This window comes from Anopheles gambiae, chromosome 3 (genome assembly GCF_943734735.2).
Source record: "Anopheles gambiae chromosome 3, idAnoGambNW_F1_1, whole genome shotgun sequence".
Taxonomy (NCBI): Eukaryota; Metazoa; Arthropoda; class Insecta; order Diptera; family Culicidae; genus Anopheles; species Anopheles gambiae.
The window spans coordinates 63369861-63393245 of NC_064602.1; the positions used below are offsets into that span (position 1 = coordinate 63369861).

At 39.4% G+C, this 23385-nt stretch overlaps 1 protein-coding gene across 6 annotated transcripts in view; it reads right to left on the reverse strand.

Annotated features, from left to right (window-relative positions):
• The window catches only part of LOC1275250 (muscarinic acetylcholine receptor DM1), an 80358-nt gene that overhangs the window by 13105 nt on the left and 43868 nt on the right, over positions 1-23385 (reverse strand). For all 6 annotated transcript variants that reach the window (XM_061661096.1, XM_061661095.1, XM_061661094.1 and 3 more), the window contains exon 3: positions 19237-20285. In XM_061661096.1, the coding sequence (XP_061517080.1) occupies positions 19237-20093 (857 nt within the window). In that variant the 5' untranslated portion in view covers positions 20094-20285. The remainder of the gene's footprint in view (positions 1-19236; positions 20286-23385) is intronic.

Below are 23385 nucleotides of genomic sequence, written 5' to 3' on the forward strand. Positions count from 1 at the left end.
AAACGGGGTCATTGAGGTTTTCCGAAAGCGAGCGGCAAATGCGATCTGCCGCACAAAGTGGACCCGATGGGCTTTTTTAAATTCGGGCCTGTGAGAAGTAACGTGATAACCTTGCTGGGCGTATCCGTTACTTACGACCCTGGCTTACTAAAACGGCATCATATCTTGGGTGTGGCGTATGCTGTTCCCATTCCCGGCCTTTTCCCCCGGCCGGTTGATCTTTGGTCGGAAGGGATTCCATTTTCAAATGCCATTGGAAATGCTACGCACACCCCCTCTCCCCCCCCCCACCCCCCCCCCCCCCCACACCCTCACCATCACCCCATCGATGCACACACTTTCGCGTTAGTTTTCGCATGTCGAGGTTACTCGAAATAAGCCTTTGCCCATTCACCGCTCGGTACTGGATTCCGAATTCCAGAGTTTTCCCATCAACCGTGGTTGCTGGCATCTTTCGAGATCGGTTGGGATGGGGTTTCCGGGACGTGTTGATAGACGCCAATTTGGATGGTTTCGTCCCCAGAAACATCAAGCAGACAGCTTGTACGAGTGGGCAACATGTTTTATTTTCAATTTTTCATCCTACATTCACCCTTTTTTCTGAGTGTCTAGAAGAGGGTAAAATGAAAACAGTGGCTTGAGAGAAAAACAAGAAAATAAAACATTCGAGTTCGAGAGCACTCAGCACCCTCGTCTTTGTTGAATTGGGTCTGCTGTGAGACTTTACAAAAAGGTAATTCGAAAGCGAGTAAACGAAACGAAGAGAATTGGACAACTCTTCGCAAACGCATACATGTGCAAACACACACACATGCATGATTCACTTTTGACGTAAAACGATTTATTTACAGCATGTCCATTTGGGGTCGGCAGATCGGCTGGTCGTGGTGAGTTGGAGATGTACAAGTTGCCGAACATCCTACAACCCACGGGCTTCAAACTAGTACCACACGCAATCAAGGAGTGAGTGTGTTGAAATACAGAACCACTAGACTAGCGCACATAATTCAAACAGCATCTCCACCCGCATCATGTCCAAGCGCGAAGAGCCGGAGATGCTCAAAAGGGTATTACACAATGGTAGGTCCCTTTTCAAAGGCGTCTCCAATGTTGCACCCAGCTACACGGATGAGCTACCCGATGCGCAGACACAAATGGAAAAGGCTGTTCGCTCACTAAACCAGTGACGACTACACAACATCTTTGCTGAACGAATGATTCCCGCAGGTCACTGGAAATGGTTGATTGAATCAAGAATTATGTTTTCTATTGGATGAGGTTTATTAAATTACAACACTGTAGAAAACTGTGCTTGTAGCCGTCCGAGAGTGGCGAGTTTTCTGAAGCTTCAATCATGGTTTCGAAGGCCTTGAACATTCAGAGCTGGACTAGTCAAGGCTTTTTTACGGAGGCTTTTTGTAATACATCTAGAAAAGTAGCATCATGAGTACAATACAATCAGTACTTGGTGTGTCGTTGATCCTGGTAATTTTTTTTTAATTAGTTCATGAGAGATATTACGAAGATTTTTTTTGTCCTCAATGCTTTTTAAAACAAGATTTTATTTCGTTATGAATAGAATAAATGGGTATGCTATGCTCAGAGAAATAGTTGTTTGGTACAAACAGAATGTGTTAATTGAATAAATACCGTAAGAGATCATGAATTAAAAAGGGATAAAGAATTGAATTAAATCCCTCCAAAAGTCTAGGAACTCATGCTTAATTATTATTTAAGCTGTAGTGTATTATGAGCATTTATAGTCATCGTCTTTTAAAAATTATTTCATTTAAAAGAAGAAACTTTTACAAACCAAATGTCATTTGTACTTTAAAATGTTAAACCTGAAATAGAGTTGAGAAATGTTAAGTCTACGGAATGGAGAAATCTAGCCCTGCTAATAAAGCCAATTATTCTGAACCTTTCGAATTCCTGGAAACAATTACATAAACAACTCATTAAACACAGTGTTGCATGCGAATGATTGACACATACGTTATTCGAATACTGCTATCTTTGATTTACTTACATTACAAGGAACTATAATTACAGAGGGGTAGTTAATTCAAAGTATAATAAAATAGGAGTAGTACATTACATCCGAGGTCGGTAAACTTTTAAAATAAACGGCGATACTGAAGAAAGAAAGAGCACACCCTGCGTGCTAGATCGTCAGAAAACGATCAATTTGTGTGATAGATTAAGAATGTAGTTAATGTTGTTTATGCGTTATTTAAATATGCGTTACTTTTTATGATAATGGCATTTTCAATGAACAAAACTTATATATATTTTCTATGTTTTTTCGCTAGGAACAGTATCAAATATAGTTTTTTTATCACGATTTATTCATTGTTCAGTCTTGAGCTATTCATCATAGAACTAAACTGAAATTGTACGCTACCAACACTAATACCCCAACTTCAAGTAAGTAATTCTATAATGTTTTTATCTAAACCAACCGTTGCATAAATCATTGCAAATTCTAAAATTGAAAGGTAAGGACTTTTACCAACATTTCAAAGAAGTAAACCCTGTGTTGGAGTGGAACATTTTCCAAAAAGACATTTTTATCGCTAGAGATTGGTATTGGTTACCAAATCCATCAAAACAGAAGAGTCCAAAATAGAAAGAGAACTTGGAGATGCGATGAATAGTCATGAATGTGATGATGGATCCTGTCATTGCGCTCTTTGATAGCGTAATGATGAATTCTGTCCACATCTAGCCCATTGATAATGACTGCCAAGGGCGTGCTGAACCGGTACAGCAAATAAAGTATATAAATAAACCAGAAGTTTTTAAATTTTATCAATCATGAAATCATTTGCCTTTTTAGTCCTTTTATGACAATTTATCCATGGAAAAATGAGCATCAAATCAATAAGATTCATTAGAAAAATTGTCAAATAGCTATGTTATTCATTTGTATTGAAGTATGTGACTTAACTAATGTTCAATTACAAATATTCTTGGATGAATTTGTGAGTTTAAAGATAAATTTCACACAAGCATACTTTCAGAGTGAACTGGGTAATAATCACATTCTTTGATATTTTAAATACAAACAACTTTAACGAACTGCTCAAAATGTTAATTTCAAAAGAAATCAATCTTTGCCGAGCCAGTATAACTTCATCAATAATCATTTCCACCCTTCACACCATCAGATTTAAACTGCTGACTTTTGATCTGAGAAATTTGCTTTTCCCATTTCTACAGGAAATTGCTTCGATCAGAAGATTGGTACGATATAAATGGAGCCGTGGTTGATACGTGACGTGGTTGTTGTTTTACAAAACTGAGCGTTTATTCTGCTACTCAAATTCTGCTGCTGCTACCCTTGGAGATCACTTGCCATCTCCGCAAACAATTCTACAGTGTAAAATTCATTCCCTTAAATAAGTTGCACGCTTGTAAAGATTGTACCTTATTGTCATTGCTTATCTGTCACCTGGTTGTCTCGCTCTGGCACCTGATAAAGATAAAGCTACTACCGTACTTCGTGGCCAAAAAGTGCGCCATCAGGATCACGGTTCGAACGTACGTACGCACGCACGTATTGCTTTCGTCGCACCAGATGGAGAAGTTGAAAAAGTTCGACAGCCTCTAGCGCGACGTGCGCGACATTATAATGGAGCCTGACCCAGCCACACCTGGCTGGCGGAAGTTGACAATGTTTTCGTTCCGCGGAAAAGACCCCGAGGCCTGATGATGGGATATGGTACGGGACTGTCGTTCCCAACTGGCATTATTTTGTCGTGGCCTGAGTTTTTATGCTTTTTCCCCCTTTCGTTGATGGTAATTCTCTTGCAAACACCTACAGTCCGTCTCGCAGGTACGTGTCCTCACAGATGACACCGGTGTGAGGTGTGCCTGCACGGTGTAAGGTGTTCCTGAGGCAAATTAGGTTAACTTACTTTCGAACTGTGCGAAATTGGTTCGTAACCTCCGCAGGGTACTGTCCACTGTGCCACTGCGTGAGCTTGTGCCTTCATAGGAATCGTGCGCAAAGTAGGATCCGGGATGTGGGAGATTTTTTACATCAGGTTAGGGAAAAAAATTACATGTGACTACATTGTTTCCTGAAAGAACAGGGGCGACGAGGAGGAGTCGGACAACAGGAGCAATAAGGAAGCAGCATTGTTTGTGTAATGATTTATTACATTGCCACACGAGTCGGGAGCACGATATTGTAATCTGCTGGAGTAAGTTTTTAACCGGCATATCTCTTCTTCTCCGTCAAATATGTAATTCTTATCGTGCCGTGTTTTTTGCACAATCTGTTACATCTATTTTCTTAACAAACTTTTCAATGTATTATGCAAATCCACTCGACAGCAAGATTGTTTTCTGCCGGCTAAAATAGCGCAAGATAATTTTTTTTTAACACAGAGCGTTCAATTATGTATTACAGCAATTTTATAAGGTGCCCTTTATTGAAATGGTAATTAAATTGCTGCATCACAAGCAAACTTCGCTTGACCATGTTGATAAAAAAAAAGAAATTTAAGCTTTTTTAAAGAAATATAACCAATTTTCTCGAATGAGCTGTTGTACTAAGGATAAATAAAATAATATAACTATTTAATACTCAAGTGATTCTTTAGGAGGCAATAATTTCCATTTGTTTGTTTTTCTAGCAAAATATTTCATTTGAAATGTCTACTAGCATGGTTTGATGGAACCATTTCTTCTACTTGGCGTAACGTCCTACGCAAACATGCTGGCCTATACAGGGTTACCAGACTTTATCAGTACTACGCAACTGGATAATCTATCCTCGCTACGGGAGAATAGTCCATTCTGGTCTTGAACCCACGACGGGCCTGCCGTTAAATCGTGCGAGTTGACTACTGTCCCATGGGACCGACTGAATGTAACCATTTATTTTTTACTATTGTTCACGCTTTTCACAGTTCAACAAAGTAGAAACCTAACGGAATAGGTAACATGAAAAACATCCCACCTGAAAACAGTGCCAACAAGCAAATGCTTGCGAAACATATGAAACGCACTTGGTATCTTTTACTTAATTTTCATTCCCCATTCCAAGAAGTCAACGCGTAAACTGTCAGATTTCTTCCTGGAAAATCTTTGATACGACCACAACCACGATCTCACAAAGTTCGTGCTGTATCGATCGACATTTTCTTCTCCACTCCCCGCTCCCTCCGTCTCCCCCGCCCTCCCAACCCACCTGTCATCACCACCGTCATGACACGACAGTGCTTCCGAATTTATCGTTTTTGGCCAACGTTGGATCGCGTGTTCCCAGTGGGAAAAAGGGTTTTCCTTAATCCTTGCATTGCCATTGACGGCACGGCAATGGCATTAACTAGTGACAGCACTTCCGTTTGCCTTTTTCTGTACCTTTTTTTCTTATTTTTTTTGAAAATGTACGAACTGTGAGCGTGATCAGTCACCGTTAAAAATGTTCTACGTAACGTACTCATGGAATTGTGGACCCGAATGCGGCGAGGCCTTGCTGTATGCGAAACGACTCAGTGTTTGTGGCGAAAATGATTGCGATGTACTATCGTAATGATAACCTAATCCAGTTACGGTAGGCACGTGTAATATTGTGGAATGTTAAAAAGGTTTGACATGTATACATTTTTACATAAAAACATATACGACTAACAAATTAAGCTGGCAATACGATTTTGTTTATTTATTGTTTTCAAACAATGCAATGTACAATCCTTGAGATCTTACTTACTAACTTATCAGGTGCTACAACCGCTTTACGGTCTTGGGGTTCTTGAGATCTAGGGCACTGAAATTCTGCCCTCATTCCTTCTTTACACCAAATTTATTTGGTCAAATCTATTGGCGTTTATGGACATTTGTTCATAGACTTTACTTCAATAAGAATAATTACACGAGCGTATTTATACAACAGAATCGCATTATTAAGAATATTTTGCGGTACCATAAAACAAATAAGGCTAGTATTGTATGTATATTATGTTTGATATATGATCGGCAAAAAATTATCTACACTGCATATAAACTAATAATATAACTGTCAAACTAATCTAACATTTTAATTCCTTTTCCAGTTATCGCTCTAGAGCCCACCTAAGCTTTTGATGAGCTTGCCTACTTTTGATTGATGGGTGGTTTGGTGTTACCCTTGACAGGATAGTCAGTCCTGCATCATTAAATGCTCAGTCCTTACAAGACTTGAATCCATACCGTGTATAGGTTGTGCATTTTGACGATTGTTGCACATAACATAACAGTAATAGATAGGTTAATGCAATTTTAGTTCTCTTATTTAATACGTAAAACTACCCAATGTTGGTTTTCTTACAAGTAAAACAAACATGAAATTCAAAGATGAATATTTAATTATATTTGCCTAAGCAACAGCTAAAAGTAGATAAACCAACAAGTCTCAACAGGTTGTAATGTACATGTTTTTGCTGCCTCTTTCTATTTTTTAGCTTACGTCCAACGATAACGAAATAACTGCACGCTGCTTTCGATGCTGACGTCATTCGCATCGAAAATCATTGTGCCGCTTATTGCTACGAACTGAGGAACGGTATTCTGGCGAAATATTTTTCCGAAATTTTTCTTCTGCCCTCGCTATCACTGCATCACACACTTTCCGCTTCATATTTTCCAGCCGACTAGGCAGGTTAGTCAAACTTTCTCCGCTTAGTTTTACATCAGACCGTCATTTCCTAGCACTCATTATCGCGCAATATCAGTAAAAAATAATAGAACTTTGAAACGGCGTAAATAATTTGCAACGCAATAAATATGTTTGTTTTAGAGGCAATGTTAGCTATTGCTTTTAGAGGAAACAAGAGTATAGATAGGAAAAAAAATCATGATATACAATTGTGTGTAATTTTATTAACTTCTACAACCCCTCATTAGAGACTCGTAAAAGACTTATCTAACAAGAGAGAGAGAGAGAAAGTCTTATCCAGACTATACATTTAATTCGGATTCTGTGAAACAGTCTTGCACGGCAAAAATGCATATATTTAATTTGATGTAAACACACGCAAGAACCTCAAAGAACATAACGGATAGGTAAGGTTAAAAGCAATAAGCAAAGAAGGAATATAACGTTTTCGTCCTGGTTCTCCTTCTAAGTACTCATCGAAACGACGTGTTGCCTTAATAATGTTAATGTTTTATGACTACAAAAAACCTCCGCACACGTTAAGCTGAAGGTGTCAACGCTACAAGAATCATTTCAACCAATCGCGTGCGACAATTTAAATCGCTTCGTGAGGAACGTGCAGAAACCGTTGGCAGGCATGACAAATTCTTTCAGGCGGTAAATTTCTACGAAATTTGTCTCAATATACTCTACGAAAGTATGGTCCAATTTTAAATAACCTTCTCAATGTCACTGACAAGCAAAAATATACGTGAAGATATCTCCGGCTCTAGTTTACGCGAGTGTTATTTCCTCTTTAAATCGTTTAGTGCTTACCTAAATTACGTTCGCACAGCGCTGGTACTTAAAATCTATTCCTTCGGGATAGTGTTACCGTTTCTTCTGTGTAGAGTGAATGAAGGAAACATTGTTGATTGTGTGTTTGCAAATTGCTTCCAACAATAATGCGATCTTTCCTCTTTTCCGGAACACACACTAGCTTGTCCAACACGGTGCGACGTAGGCACAACTGGAGCACGAAAACTACTTCGCTTAGGTCGGGAACATTAAACGGGTTTACAGTTCCGCGGGCTCAAGTTTTAATTAGCATAAAGCATGAAAAAATGGATGGTAGGTGTTAAGACCGGAGTCCCGGGGTCGCCTACTGTCATTTGTGTTTGGAGTGTACTCGAGTGTTGGAACTGACAGTTTTAGGAAAAAATACTTCAGACTCGGTCTGTAAATTAATGGATGCGTTTCGCCTCTGGTTTGCTTGTTTGTGACACGAGCAGACAACAAGCAGATAGAATTAGCATTTTGGGCGCCGTTTAATTGAGCAACACTTTAGCGTCGTACGGAAAATGTTGCAGCAGCCAAGGTAAACGTGGGTGTGAGTAAATAAGTAGAAATAAAAGTTGTCCTACAATGTCACTCGTCTGCTAAAACCATATTGTCGTACAATTTATGTTTATTAATATGTTTACTTCCTTTACTCAGGAGATGCTAATTTCTAAGTTGCTAATAGTTTGTTTCCGTTACATAGCAGTGCTTAGCTATGAAGAATATTTAATAAAAACTTTCCTTTGTTTGTAAACAACAGATTTCACGGAAACGGAACACGGATTGGGTTCAACCCCTTTATGGACCGTACCCACATACTTTTTCTTCAAACGGAAGAAAAGTAACAAATGGTAGAATATCCAGAAAAATGAAATGTTTGATTGGTCCACTAGTTCAAATATTGAATTACCCGAAGTTAAAGAAAACTGGTTTAATTATCCAGCCTGATGTATGTTACCAAACCTTCTTAGTATTAAGTATTTTCCCCAAAATCTTGGTAGAATTTTGTTCTACTTTGTTTTTTTTTTTTTTTTTTGTTAATTTGAGCATTTTGCACCACCGGGGCCGGAGATCAGGAGACTTTGTATCTGAAAAAAAAGTCAAGGTAAGTCTCTATTGTCTCATCAACCCTCAAGCACACTATACTTATTTCTTCGTGTATTGTAAATTGAGAATAGCATAAATTAGCACCCGAATAATAATGTTTAAAATATACTGCGCTTTTTTGTATTTGATTTAATTGATTTAATTTTATAAAATAGCATTTCTAACAAAAACATGCATTTTAAGCAACAATTTATTATTATTGAACACAAAACCCCAACGCCGATTTAATCGTACGCTCTTGCTCTTCAAGTACAAAAGCCAAACTCCTTTTTGTAAAACGAACTTCATTTTCACTTCTAATCAAAGCAAATGCATCAAGCACAACGAGACTATTGCACAGTTTTAGGTCAAACAAGTTTTTGGAAGTACCGAACAGGGTCATATATTTTGCAGTGCATTTCTTTTCACACTTTCGATACAAGGCGTAAAGTTCCAACCATTCAGTCGACAGAAAGTCACAAACAAACCCTGAATCGTAAACCATACTCATACAACGGAATAACCTTATTCCATCGACAGTTTGCCAACGTACCAGTTTTACCAGTTTGGATTTAACTTTTTTTCCTTATTGCTCAACAATCCCCACGGGAAATGGTATCCTTCGCTGCATGCATGCTGAACGTGTATCGTGGTGATTAGGTTTCCAATTAGGGCCCGTCCGGATGAAAGCACGAGGATGCTTCTAACGTTCGCAGCACCCACAGAGCCGTTGAAAAATGAAACACTTCTAATGGCAACCGGAGTTGGTTGGCGTTGGTTTCATTTTCCAATGATTTGCCCCATTTGCTCCTTTAGCATCATATTGAGTGCACGGCCCTGCATGATGCTGGACCTGCTGCCGCACCAGGTCATGATCCCTTCACATTTCGACACCGAACTCGTGAGAGCTATTATTGTACGGAGAAGGTCAGACTTTGCACGCAGAGCAGATTGATTTAAACTGATCCTTGAAAACGTGGTCAATCCGTCCTTACTCTGGTGCTGGTCGCTTCGGGTTTTAACCTTCCCATTTGTGCGAACGAATCCCAAGGCTTCGAGTAACAGAAGCTTGATTGATCTGCGCACCACATCCTTGGGCATGCTGTATTATTTCTATCCTCCTTTACATGGAGTGAAATTGGAACCACTCTACCAATGCCATTTTGATTGACGTACGAGTGCAAACCGTACGGTAGAGCATGTGCTTCCTCGCCTATGCGCTACTACGTTATGCTTTCATACTGATAACAATATCGCACTAGGCAAGCAAATAACCAATAGTGTACGGTACCTTGTGAAATCCCACAGTGGCTTTGTGTGACCGAATGGGATACAGTAGACCGGCTTTTCCGGTTAGTTCTTTTCATTCTACCAGAAAAACATGCCTTTGTTGTTACGATATCTGTACCCTGCTAAACTGTAACCAAAGATATTAAATGAGTTTTCAGTTTGCTCATCAATCAAAGTATTGCAATTAGGCCAACCTAATGGTCTGGTGCAGCACGTACAAGGCTAATGTTCAGTGACATGGTAGCTGAGCTTCCTGAAATAACGTTTGTGTGAGTTTTATGGACCGTTCATTTTCTACTTGTATAATCACACTTTCGAAATCAACTCCATGAAATATATAAATAATGAAAATCTTTTAGAAGGCAACGACGATGGTCGTGTTAAAGGCAACTTAGTTTAAATATATTGTGTATGCATGTTCTATGCAACTCAAAACATAACATGCTTTAATTTTAGCCCGTCATGGGTTCAAGCCCTAAATAGATCGTACCTCCATACGTTGGATTGACTATCCTGCTATGGTTGAACCAATAAGTCACCGAAAGCCAAGCCCACTAGTGGTACTAGCAAGTCTTGACCGACAGCAGTTGTTGCGCAAAAAATAAATAAATAAATTAAATATAGATTTAAACAAACGTACTAAAATAACAAATCAATAATAATAAATAAAAACAAATATGTTATCCGAACATGAGCTTATTTTACCAATGAACATATTTCATAAGTTTCTGAAAAATATTTGAAAGTTTCATATTGAAAATTTAATACAATACAAAAGTTTATACGAAATGTTTTGAACCAATCTTCATTTTTACAATAATCTTTGTTTAAAATTGGTATTTTCATTTAACTAGTTTAATGAAAGCTTTGTTAAATGAAAGTGTGTATTTAAGAATAATTTGATTTATTTTGTATCCAATTTTTAACTGTTTGATGTAAAAAGTGTATTAAAACGTTGGAGTTATTCAAAATGTATCCTCTGAACTCAACCATTTCGTGCAAAGTCAAAACACTACAACCAAATCGATTTTGGTCATCAATCATTCCTCCAGATTCGACGTGAGTAAATTTAATCTATAGCACGAAACTAAAAGTAAATGGAAGTCGTATATAGACTGGACACCGACGGACAAATAATAGAACGAGCGGATTCTTCCGAACCAGCAGAACACATTTCTCACCGGATTGCCGCAAGCAACCGGGATAGGCAACCGGGAAGAGTGCACTTTTCCACTCACCGCTACTTTATTGACATTCAACAGGCACCCCCTACGGATTGTTTGGAATATTTCACCACGAAAAAAGTAAATCAGCCGACGGGTAAACCAAAGCAGCCAAATAGAAACAGCATTAAGACGTTCATCATTATTGATTTGATGGTCAAACTTTCTCACATCTTTCCCCGCTGTTGCCATGGTTATCATGAAACACTCAGAGAAAAAAAGAAGAAGAAAAATGGTTTTCTAACGTCAACAAGGAAAGACGTACAGTTTCTAAGCTATTGTTATAGTTTCTGAAGATACGTAAATCATCACACAAATACATGCAAGAAGTTTCCATTTTCATAAACCTATAAAGGAACCGCTTTCGTGATAACCCTAAAGCAATGTCTAATGCTCAAGATCACAACGGAAGACATCCAAAACACCGGAAACCTCAAAGGCTAGATATTATCTGACAAAGGCCCTGCTCAACCAGGCAAATCACAAAAAGGAAGTCATTGCTTTCAAAATTGCTTTCCGACTAGAGCAAACACCATTTTACGAGCGACGTGCTTTGAACGACGCAGAAGCATCAGAGCCTCAAATTAGGACGGAATGCAAAGCTGGGACGAAAAATTATATCTTAGCTATTAGCTTAAAACGTCAACACCTGGATTTCACAAAGTTTTCGTCGTTTTGTAAAACGGTTGGGTTCGCAACTCAGTTTAAGTGGGATGAATCATACAAAAAAAGAAAGCTACACCAACCCCAGCTAGCTGCTTGTCGAAATTTGACGTGCAAGAATTGTGAATGAAAACAGAGCCCGAACTGTTTGCTTTCATTTCAGAGTGCTCGAATTTCTCCCATTCTCCGTCTAGTTATCAACATCTTCAAGGTCTATTTTAAATCGAGTAAAAAAAGGATATGGCCCACGGTGGAATAAGCGTCCTACCTTCTCCGTTGATAAAGATAGGAAAAGTTTTAGCGTGGTTGGAAGTGAAAAGTGTCATCTTTCTTCGTTTAACGATAGCTTTATCTTTTAGTTCAACCCTCGGCTTTCTTTTAACTTCTGGAAAAGTGGATGTTAAATTTCTTGAAATCATTCCACGCATCGATTTTTCTGCGCATTTGTTAGATTTTGTACTAAAATGAACGTTTCTTAAAATGGCTACAAAATTTGTCTATTAGTTGTATTAACTGTTTACAGTTAAAATACATTCATTCAAGTTTTTATTTTTCTATTAATTAATTTTATAATTAATTGACAATAGGTAGATATGTACACATGCGCTACGCGCTATGATACAGGTGCTGAGTAAGAAAACGGTCGCAAGCGAGCCATCGATGTTACTCCACGCGCGGAGTCAGGTTCCAACGGGAACTCCACTGGAAGCAGGTTCCCACGACCAGGTGTGGTGTCGTATGTTCAGACGGACCGAGGCAACATGATCATCATAAACGTGGACGACAACGTGACCGGCAAACCTGGCAGCACCGAAAACACCAGCCTAGCTAAATAGTACCGAATCCAGAAGTTAGCTTTAGTCTTAGTTTAGCAGTTCGCAAATAAAGATCCCCGGTAATATTTTTTAAAACTTACTCCGGGCTATCGTAAACATAATTAAATGTTGCAATTCTACTACCTCAAATTACCATGTTTACATCACGAAAACAGCATCACATTAAAGTGAATAGAACACTGCAAAATTAAATGGATCGAATGTATTTACTTAATCGAGCAAACCTAACCATTTAGCAAAAGCCAATTGGTGCAATTGCAATTCATCGCAGTAATGGTATTATATGTCCTATTATTCTTAGAAAGTACATTAGTCAACCATTGTTCCATCTGAAAGCATTTTCCCGTAATCAAAGACTAAAGATCTTTGTACCTGCAATATATTTCTTCACCTTCCCATTATACACCCTATAGTCTACTGTAAGGGGGAAGAGATGGATTGGGCAAGAGAGTATGCCGGAGAGTACTATAAAACGTATAGCATCAAATGAAATATTCAGACTCTCTACATTACCCCGTATAATATCCTCATAAACAGTGCAAACATGCACACTGGCACACACACACACGAACACATGTGCACAAACACTTGCTAACAATCGGGGTGCAGCTTCCGGGCAAACCATACCATGACGACGGCGATTCTGGCATTTTCCATCCACCTTGACCATTTAACGTCATCCAACAAACATGCCGGAGCGTTAGTTAGTCAAGCAAGTCGCCCAGTAGTTGGTTAGTATGTGCAGTGTAGTGCACGGCTGAACACAAAGCATAGCGAAGAATGGCAAAGTCCCACCAACGACCTCGACCTGTTACCAGTATGTAGGAGGGCATGGTATTACCTTTTCACGACACGAATGTGGGAGGGCATGGGTAGCATTACCCTCATCTTAAAGTCATATCCAGTCATCTCCTCATCCTGCGAAGAGGGCATACGGAGAAAATACGGCTGCCCTTATCACGATCCCCCAGGGCCATTCTTCACGACTAACCTCAATATAATTCTTTTTACATCGAAGGTGTATTCGTGCCGTTCCTTACTTTCCACCTCCAAAATATCGTTTCCCTTGTCGGAATGCCCTTCACTTACCAACGAAAAATCTTGGCAGTAGCTGCTCGCTAAGAAGTGTGAGCAATTCTGGGCAAACCATTATACAGGGCACGATGTTTTCTATTCCTCGTTCAAAGACGACAATAGTACGCAGAAGAAGAAAAAAACCTACGTCGTTTGTTAAGCTAAACATCGCGAACAATGCACACGATTACGGGCAATTTGTGTGAAAAGTAATACAAAAGGCACACGTAAACGCAAAACTCAAACTTGAAAGATTAACGTGTAAAGATCGATAGACAGATTATATTCAATAATAGGGTAATAGGGTATTCCAACATAGGGTAAGATGATATGAACCCGTTAAAGAATAAGAAACAAGTTGAATAATAATTGATTTTAATAATTGTTTTTTATTCCAAAAACTCATTAGTAATAATTTGAAACTAAATGTAAACCCGGCAAATACCCATCAGATCCATTTTGGTTCAAAATCGATAGTATCAGTGCGGGCAATTATTTAAAAAAGAATCACCTTATTCCAAAAGCACTAAAAGCAAAAAAAGTATGTTGAAATTATTTTATTCATCTCCCATGAGAATGTCTGTTCAAGCTGCAATTGCAATGCCAATCTCGTTTTTCCCTTCGATTGTATTGGCTCTGTTTAGATTATCATTTGCCACTACTGTAGAGCATTGCTAACCGCTAGTGTAGATGGAAGAGATATTATCCAAGTTAGTTTTTTCCGGATAAAATTTAAGTTTTAGAATTTCAGCAACGAATTATTTTAAACGTCTTTTGGCACGTATATTTTTCTCACTCAAATATGGTTTCAATCTTTAAACAAACATTCTTTTAAAGCTCTAATATTTTGACTCAAATAAATTATTTTACTATTTTTCAATAACAAACAGATCACAGACACGAAGAAGCTGCTTCGTGAGCGGTTTAATTAAACGTGAGCAGATAAGTAAATAAGGAAAATATTAACACGATTTTTTCTTTATTTGAAAATGCCAATTTTAGCTAATAGTTTTAGCGATACGAAAAAAACGAAATAAACAATGAACTAAACATAATTTCCAACTTTATATGAAAATATCAAATTTAATTTATTTCAAACCGACTCTTCAAATAGATTACGCATAAAATATCCTAATTCAAATCACCGTTTCAATCGCTTTTGCATTCAACAACGCAATTACGCTAACGGCAACAACACCATTTGCACCCATTTTGGCGATGCATATCTCAAATGTAATTATTTTGCTCATTTTATCCAGATAAAACTGCAAAATCAATTTTCAGCGGATCTCTAAAGTATCCATCAGGAGCGACTGTTTTGCATCGTCACCATCCACCACGGGATTTGCAGCAGGGCGGGGAAATTAAATGAAATAAATAGTGTATGTGGGTGATTGGAGTGGTGACCGACCGAAAGTTACTTTCAATGCTTCTAAACTGACACCCGTGTCCAACCCGTTGCCTCCTACATTAGGCGAGTGATGGTATGGTGGATTGCTGTTCCTCGAAAAAGCAATCAACATAACCATCGGGAAGTAACGAGTATTATGCAAAAAAACACACACATTCTATCTCCAACTATGTGCAGATAGCACAGATGAAAATAGAGTGTAGAAACCATGAAATATTGGCTTCTGTGCGGTCAGCGTGTCACCAAATGTGTGCAACACACCCTTCTGTCAATGTCGCGGGCCGTATTCAAATGATACCAGATTACCACAGCCTCAGGGTACCCGGAGTATTAAACCAAGCGCTAGTGTACTTGTAAATCATCAATGGTGGAATAACACAATACTAATTTCTGTAGCCAAATTGAGTCTCGTTAGTTTAGCACCACAGTTAACGATACTCCCATGCGGTAAAATGTTTGATGCATCCTATGAAAATCACATACATGATCCGGTTGTTTGGATCAATGTGCTTAATTAAAAGAATTCAATTTTGCTGACAAACGTATGTTAAATGCAAACACGATTTATTGCAGAATAATGATTAACATTATAAAAGCTCGCTGGGTTGCAGTAATTCAAGAAAATGAAAAGAAATGAAAACTGTAACAAATTGAATGCTTAATTGTGTAAAATTCGTATAAAATATAAAATATTTTCATATATTCGTATACGTTATTTCTTAAATTATGCAAAGCTGGGTTTTAACTTTGTGCCGTTTTGGACAATTTTTAGAGCCACTCATCCGAATTTCGCTTTCAAATATTAATGAGAATGTTCTTTGGCCATGGTACGGCGAAAAATATAAAGCATGTGCCGTTTATCTTTAAGATGAAAAAATCGATGAAGGTATGTGATAACTAGTGTATTTGTATTTGAAAAGCACTCCTATGTTGGCTCGTCATAAATCAGAGCACCGATCTCCAACATACCCGCAACTGGAAGAGAATTGAATCGCGTGTAGCGTAACATGAGCGTGCACCGTTCATGTTTAAGTAAGCATGTGCCTTCTTGCCTTGTGGTTGAAAATTGCACTAGTGCAGCATCCGGTAACGTCTCACGCGATAAATCAATAGGTGGTCGGACTCGAAAACGTATTCAACGTGTCAAGGTCGTGGCAGTTCGAGTGCAGCTCATAATTAAAACAAGTGCTCAGGCTATAATCCTGAGTTCGTCAAGGTTTTCGAAGGGTATGGCAATGTTACATTACTGTTATAATTAAAAACTACGAACACCTGAACCTGACAAAAAGCTCACAACACGAACTTTTTATTCAACTTATTAAAACTCTACACACAATGACGTCATATGACAATTTTTAGTATTAAATTTCGTACCAATAGGACTAAATTACTGAATTTTGAGAATAACTTCTAACGATATCACATCATAAAACAAGGACCGTTTCTGCGCAAACCAGTATGCAGTTGATGTCACATGCAATTTTCAGTCCCCATGATCAACTGTTGCTGTCCCACTTAACCAAATGGACTTTTATTGTTTGCCGATAAAAATCGATGCAATAAACAAGTAACAAGCATCTGTACAACCAGTGTTTCCAGGAGCCTCACCCATGTTTGCGGAAAGTAGCTCTGTCAAGCAAACTAAACCTTATAGAATGTGTACCCTAGCCCTTAACGTCTCTGATAGAGTTACTTTCTTTTCCGACGTCTTTTGCCTCCGCATCCCTTCCAGCAAACTGAATACTATGTGCGTTCAATAAGTTAGCTCTATATAGTCACCAATTTTCACCCAAGCAACACAAACCCATACAAACAGTCAAACAACATCGGTTTTTGGTATTTGTTTGCGAAAAAGGGTTTCTAGCAAACCGCCAACGTCAGTTGCAAACTCTGTCCACCACAGGCGAATGTCATAAAGTCATAAGAAAAGCCCCAAAAAGGGCAACTTTGAGCCAAGCCCTCACTACGATTCTATGTTCAACAACGAGGAGAGCAACTTTACACTCAAAACTACCAATTTTGTCGGTCACAATCAGCATAACGGATCAAGGGGAGTTGGAAATATGGTAATGTAAGCACCAGCTAGTCCCCTGGTTGGTGATTCCGTACAAAGTGGTTCCATTATTCATGGCGTAAATAAATTCGCTGCAATGGTCCCAGACGTGTCCCTGTGCGTCTGCATCAACGATGGGGAATGATTGTGGAGGACAAACAAACTGGGCATTTTTGTAAGTTTTGCTTTAGTGCTAAAGTTGAACAAATGGTAAGATTCCTCGATCCGCTGGTCGACGTCCGGGTTTTGAAATATATGTGAGTACATTTCACATTCACTTTGATAGCAAGGATTTTTATTCACAGTTTAGTTGTGAGTTAAGCCGGTCTCGTAGTACAGTCGTCAACTCGTACGACTTAACAACATGCCCGTCATGGGTTCAATCCCCAAATAGACCGCGCCGCCATACGTAGGACTGACTATCCTGCTATGGGGGGGAATCAATCAGTCACTGAAAGCCAAGCCCACAAGTGGGTACAGGCAGGCCTTGACCGACATCGGTTGTTGAGCCAAAGAAGAAGAAGAAGAAGTTGTGAACACTTGCAGGTTATTTTTGAACGGCAAAGCTAACCTCGCTCGACAAGTAAATGAAACGAAATATTATGTATGATGAACTTTGTTTGTTAAGCTTACCACTTTCGTTTAGTGTGGAAAATCTTAATTCGAATGTTACCATCATCGAGTTATCAGAAAACGTATAAGAGCACATAATGTCACCCTTCCTGTCAAAAAGTGACTTTCAAATTTAGTTAGAAAAAACAGGATATGAGACCACTTAATCTCTCTCTCTCTCTCTCTCTCTCTCTCTCTCTCTCTCTCTCTCTCTCTCTCTCTCTCTCTCTTGTTGACCTGCTAACGATAGAGCACGTCGATGTGACATGGCCCGGTCAACTATAAATCTACAGGATGCTCGGTCCCTGACTGCAGCCTCCCATCCATGTAGACATCCGATTTTCATCAGGTCTCGCTTCACCTGGTTCTGCCACCGAGTTTCCCTGCGCCTTATGCCAAATTGGAGATCGCTGTCGAACACCTTCTTGGTGGGGTATGAGTCAGGCAACCTCATGACATCGGACATCGGCATCCTCATGACTACGGACTCGTGTCCGTAGAGGACCACCGGGCGGATCAATGTGCGATATACCTCACATCTCACTCTTAGTCTTCTGGGTCTCAGCAGTCGGTGAAGCCCATAGTATGTACGATACCTCACATCTCACTCTTAGTCTTCTGGGTCTCAGCAGTCGGTGAAGCCCATAGTATGTACGATTACCCTGCAAAATGCGTCTCCGGATTACGCTGCTAATGTCGTTGTCCGAAGCAACGACCGTCCCGAGATATCAAAACACCGTTACTACCTCAAGATTGTCGCCGTCAACTAATACGCTTCTTCCCAGATGGACTGAGTCTCCGGTAAGTAGGTACTTCGTCTTCGTCGCCTTGATTCTCAATCCAATTTTTGCTGCTTCGCAATTGAGTCGGGTGTACGCCTCACACACCTTCGCCGTTGTCATGCCGATGAGGTCGATGTCATCCGCGAAATTGGAGAGACTGGTACCACATCCTAATCTACATACCCTTTTTAATTTGTATGCAGGGATTGACAGATATCTCCTGCAATGTCGCCGAGCAGAAGCGATAACATCGACCTTCTATATACACACATCTTGGGATAAGCCCACCTGTATATTATACTCACTTTGACAGCTGCTCGAAAACTGCATACATCGTAAACAGCTGACGGGCTGAAATTTCAGCTTACGGCCTTAGAAGGCCGTAAAATTAAATTATTATATTTCTATCTATTATTGAATCACTGAATGGAATCTCTGAATTTAGGCGACGTGTAGAAGCTAAGCAAAAATGAGGATTTGGTTCATTCAAAACACTCAAAACACTGCAAGGTATTGGTATTCCTTCACATGTATGCGAATATACATGCTACGCTTGCTTTCTTCGGGTAGCTCTGATTGATTCGTTACAATACGTTTCTATAACCAAACCAGTTTTAGCAATCATGGGAATGATGAAGTTAAACAAGCCTTGGCGCAATGTTTCACCATAAGCTAAACAGTCATTAATATGCTTAACAAATTTTCAAAACTTAATCAACCAAGACTTCCAGTTTCACTTACCTTGAGTTGGACCGCTTGGATGAATCTTTCTTCCGGTCACCGGTTAGATTTTTCAACTCTTTCTGTCGCTTCTTTGTTTCGCGCCATATCCGATAGTAAAGGAAGCACATCACGGTAACTGGCACGTAAAACGCAGCGATCGCCGTACCGAACGTAATGTAGTGATTGGTCTCGATGAATTGAATATAACACTCTTTCTCGGGCACTGTCCGCTTGCCCTCGATGTACGGCCAGCTATAGATCCAGGGTGGCCACAGCAGTAAGCTTATGCCCCACGCTGCACCGATCATTATGGCCGCTCTTGTAGTCGTGCGCTTCGCTCGATAGGTCAGTGGCCGCGTCACGCTAAAGTAGCGATCGAAGCTGATGATCAGCAGATTTAGCACAGAAGCATTCGATGCCAGATAGTCTAGCGCTAGCCAGGTGTCACAGATATGTGGTCCCAGTGGCCAGTATCCCAGCAGTGTGGTGACCGAGAACAATGGCATCGAGATCAGCCCGATCGCAAAATCGGCAATGGCGAGTGAGAACAAAAAGTAGTTACTGATCGTTTGCAGCTGTTTGTCGATTTTAAACGAGATCATCACCATCACATTGCCAGCGACGGTGAGGATACTGAGTACGGTCGCGATGATGCCGAGGATGATGATCTGAGCTAGCGAATAGGTCGGTGGATCCTCCACCAGGACTTCCAGCGTCCCATTGGCGGTGGGCAGCGAGTCGGATGACGATGTGACGTTGAAGAATAGCTCTTCCACGGCCGTGACCGTCGTCGTTGCGGTCGATATCGATGTCTCCGTCGTGTAGCGTGACAGAAAGCTGTCAACCGTCGTTCGCTCGAACGGAAACCCACCCATCCTGCTGCCGTCGATGGTAGTGCTCTTGTATAAGCTATTTTTACTACGCTTCTCCGTCTGCTTTCGTGGTTGGTTCCTGCAGCCGGGATTGCTATGCTCCGCCGGCGTTTGACGGCGTTGAAGCCAGTGGAATGGCCTGTTATACTTGTTCCTTCTAAAAGGTTCGTGGGTGCGCGTTGCGGTGGTGTTGGCCTGCGGAAGAACAGACAACAGCAAAAAAAACAGAAAAGTTTAAAATCATGGCCATCATGGAACTGAGGTGCCACAGGAAGTGTAGCGTTACGAAAAATGTATGGAAAACTTTTTATTTTTTTCAGCTGCCCTCCTTCTCGTTGTTAGACAACTTTATATTTGCAAACTCATGACGCAAACTCAGCCGTGTGTACAGACCATCCCCCGTGATAATGCTGCCAGGACGCATGAAACACAGTCCCCCGTCGAAGAACATATCACGTAAGCAGCAAAGCAAACGTTCGGTAGTCGCGATAAAACAAAACGCTGTCAACTGTGACAGTTCCGTCCCCGTTGGGTGTGAATGTGAAGAAAGATGCTATCCCGAGTTTTCACCAAAAGTAGGCTCCTTGCCATTGGTACGGCGGTTGTTTCAACGCAAAAGCTTTCAGAGCACTTTTATATGGTAATGTGCACTTGTATCTAACTAGTGCCTGGGAAATGTCACATCACATTCCGATCCATTAGCAGCGGAAGAATAGCCAAGAACGATAAACAAATGATAACAAAAGTAAACAAATGATTTAAAAACAAAAAAGTATTCCAAAATCGATTGGATGTATTTTCTCAATTTTTGGGCAATGTTGAGATATCAGTCATGCGTATATTTGATAGGATTTCTACACGTGCCAAACTCTTCGATGATAAAATATTTGAAACAAGAAAGGAACTTATTACTGATAAACATGGTATACAAGATATAAATTTGCAAAAAAAATGTAACTATACTAGCATATGAGAACAGAGTCATTTTAAAAATAAATATTGCAAATACATTATCAGGCTCAATCTGATAATCTTATTCTTACAGGCACAACAATCTAAGCAGTCATAACGTATCCACCCTATAATTATTACTGCCAACTATTTCTAAGTCCTTACTACGTTCCTCAAATGTTATAACTTAATTAGTGCTGCTTTAGGCTTATAGACAATCTTTTCTTTTTTAAATCATGATTTCAACATACCTCCTTGTATATGTGGCCAGCGATCGTTCGAAATCAGAACATTAATTTCCTCGAAAACTATCTCATCATTATCTCCAATAGTGCTAAGTTACATCCATCATCTCGTACTGACCAATACAAGTTTGTTTCAACTTCCTAACATCTACATTGTCCCGGGAACACCATAATGGAAAAATACTTGTTCATGGCCCAATCTGAAAATATTCTTCCATGGGCTAGGCTGCACGTCTGTGGCAAGTAACTAGTAGTTGTAGTGAACAGTGTACATTCTCATCCTGTAGTATCCCGGAAATGGAGACATGGAGCCATGAAAGAAAGGCAAAACGAATCAAGCGAACGTCCGGCTAGCGAAGGAATGGCTTGATTGTGAAGGAATGTTTCGATCAAACTGTACCGTGGCGCGCGTACGACACTCGGGATTACGTTATGTTACGTTCTCTTTTCTGATGTGATTCCAGAGAAGAAAAAAAGGTAGAAGCAAATATTTCGCGCATCCGTAAACCCGTCCAGTGCTAGGAACGCAGAAAACGACAGAGAAAAAAATCCTCAACAAAAAAGGTAATACGCCAAAGAAAACTGAAAGCCAACCATCGCAAAGCGCAGGCAATATCAGGTCGGAAAGCAGCCACGTGGAACGTGAGCGGAATTCGATCGAACGGAAATGAAATTTAGGATCTCTGACACTCTTTCCTTTGTCGCTCGCACTGTACTGTACACCGTGCGTGCCTAAGCTTTCATCGCGCAAAGGTTTCATTCAGTAACCCACACACATTGAAAATTCTACTAGTAAGACGATACGCATTCAAGAAATTTCTGTTTGTACATATTACAAAAAAACAACAACAAAAAATAGAATGCAGCTGATAAAATTTTGATTTCTTTTAATTTAAAATTGTTATACGATTTTACTTGAAGTTAAATTGTTTGTAAGTTCTTAAAGCCGAATGAAAAAAAAATTAATTGTCAGAAATTAAAAGATTACCCTGGTTGAAAAAAAGATTATCGTGATTTTCGATAATCTTTTTATGATTATGATTTTCGTTTTACCCAGATTATGCAACGAAAAAGAATGTGTGTGATAAGTAAAATGTACTTACTCCTTCCCGCATACAATGCAAGGAAAATTCTAGATTGTACCCTTCATAACGATTTAACGGGTGCCAAATCCTACTAAATTATCTTTATGTTCACGACCACATGCATTAAAAAATAACGAAAGGCATACGCTTGCTTCGTTTGGCTGTATCCTTTGTATAAGAGAAAGGATGTGATAGATGTCCCGTGTAAAATTAAAATCAAACCACAGCCATCCCATGAATCACGATTGATTTGGTTTTGATGCAAAACTTAATTTGCTTAAAAGTTTTAATTTGCTCACCAAGCCATGGTGTTTTATCATAAAAAATAAACAGAAATAGAACAATTGAAATCACTTCCGCTTAGTAAGTTACAACACTAATATAATTGGTCTTAGCTGCGTATATAATTACGCGAAAAAAGAAGAAGAAAATATTGCAAAAGAATTTAATTTTGAGTGGAAATGCCTAAATTTCATTTCAAATCACAAAATGCAAAAATGAAAAGGAAAATGGATAAACAATTTGATATACCTTAATAAAAATTGTGAACAAATATATATGAAACAATACATTAATATTTACACAAAAAATACAACATAAGTATTAATTAGTGGAAAAAACCTTCAATTCGTATGTGATGTCCGTAGGATTGTCTTTAATCTGAAAACACACAAAAACTACTAAACTGCAGTCATTGAATTTGCTGTGGAAACTCAATCTCAAATCAAATTCATGTGTGTAAATCTAAAATCAACAAGCTCAACATACGCAAACATATTTGCTAACTGCTTTTTCTCGTACACGACTACGGAAATTCGAATGCAAACGAAATCGCATGAATTTCGAATTTATGTGCAAAACAGGCAAACAGCACACACACATTCACAGGCACACACACGTATTCGTGCATCCATACGTCGTGTGTGTACGGAGCACGATAATTGAAGTTTTATTTGCTCTCCCAATAACTACCGCCACTACCAATACATGAATGCTTCCCGTGCTACTCATGTA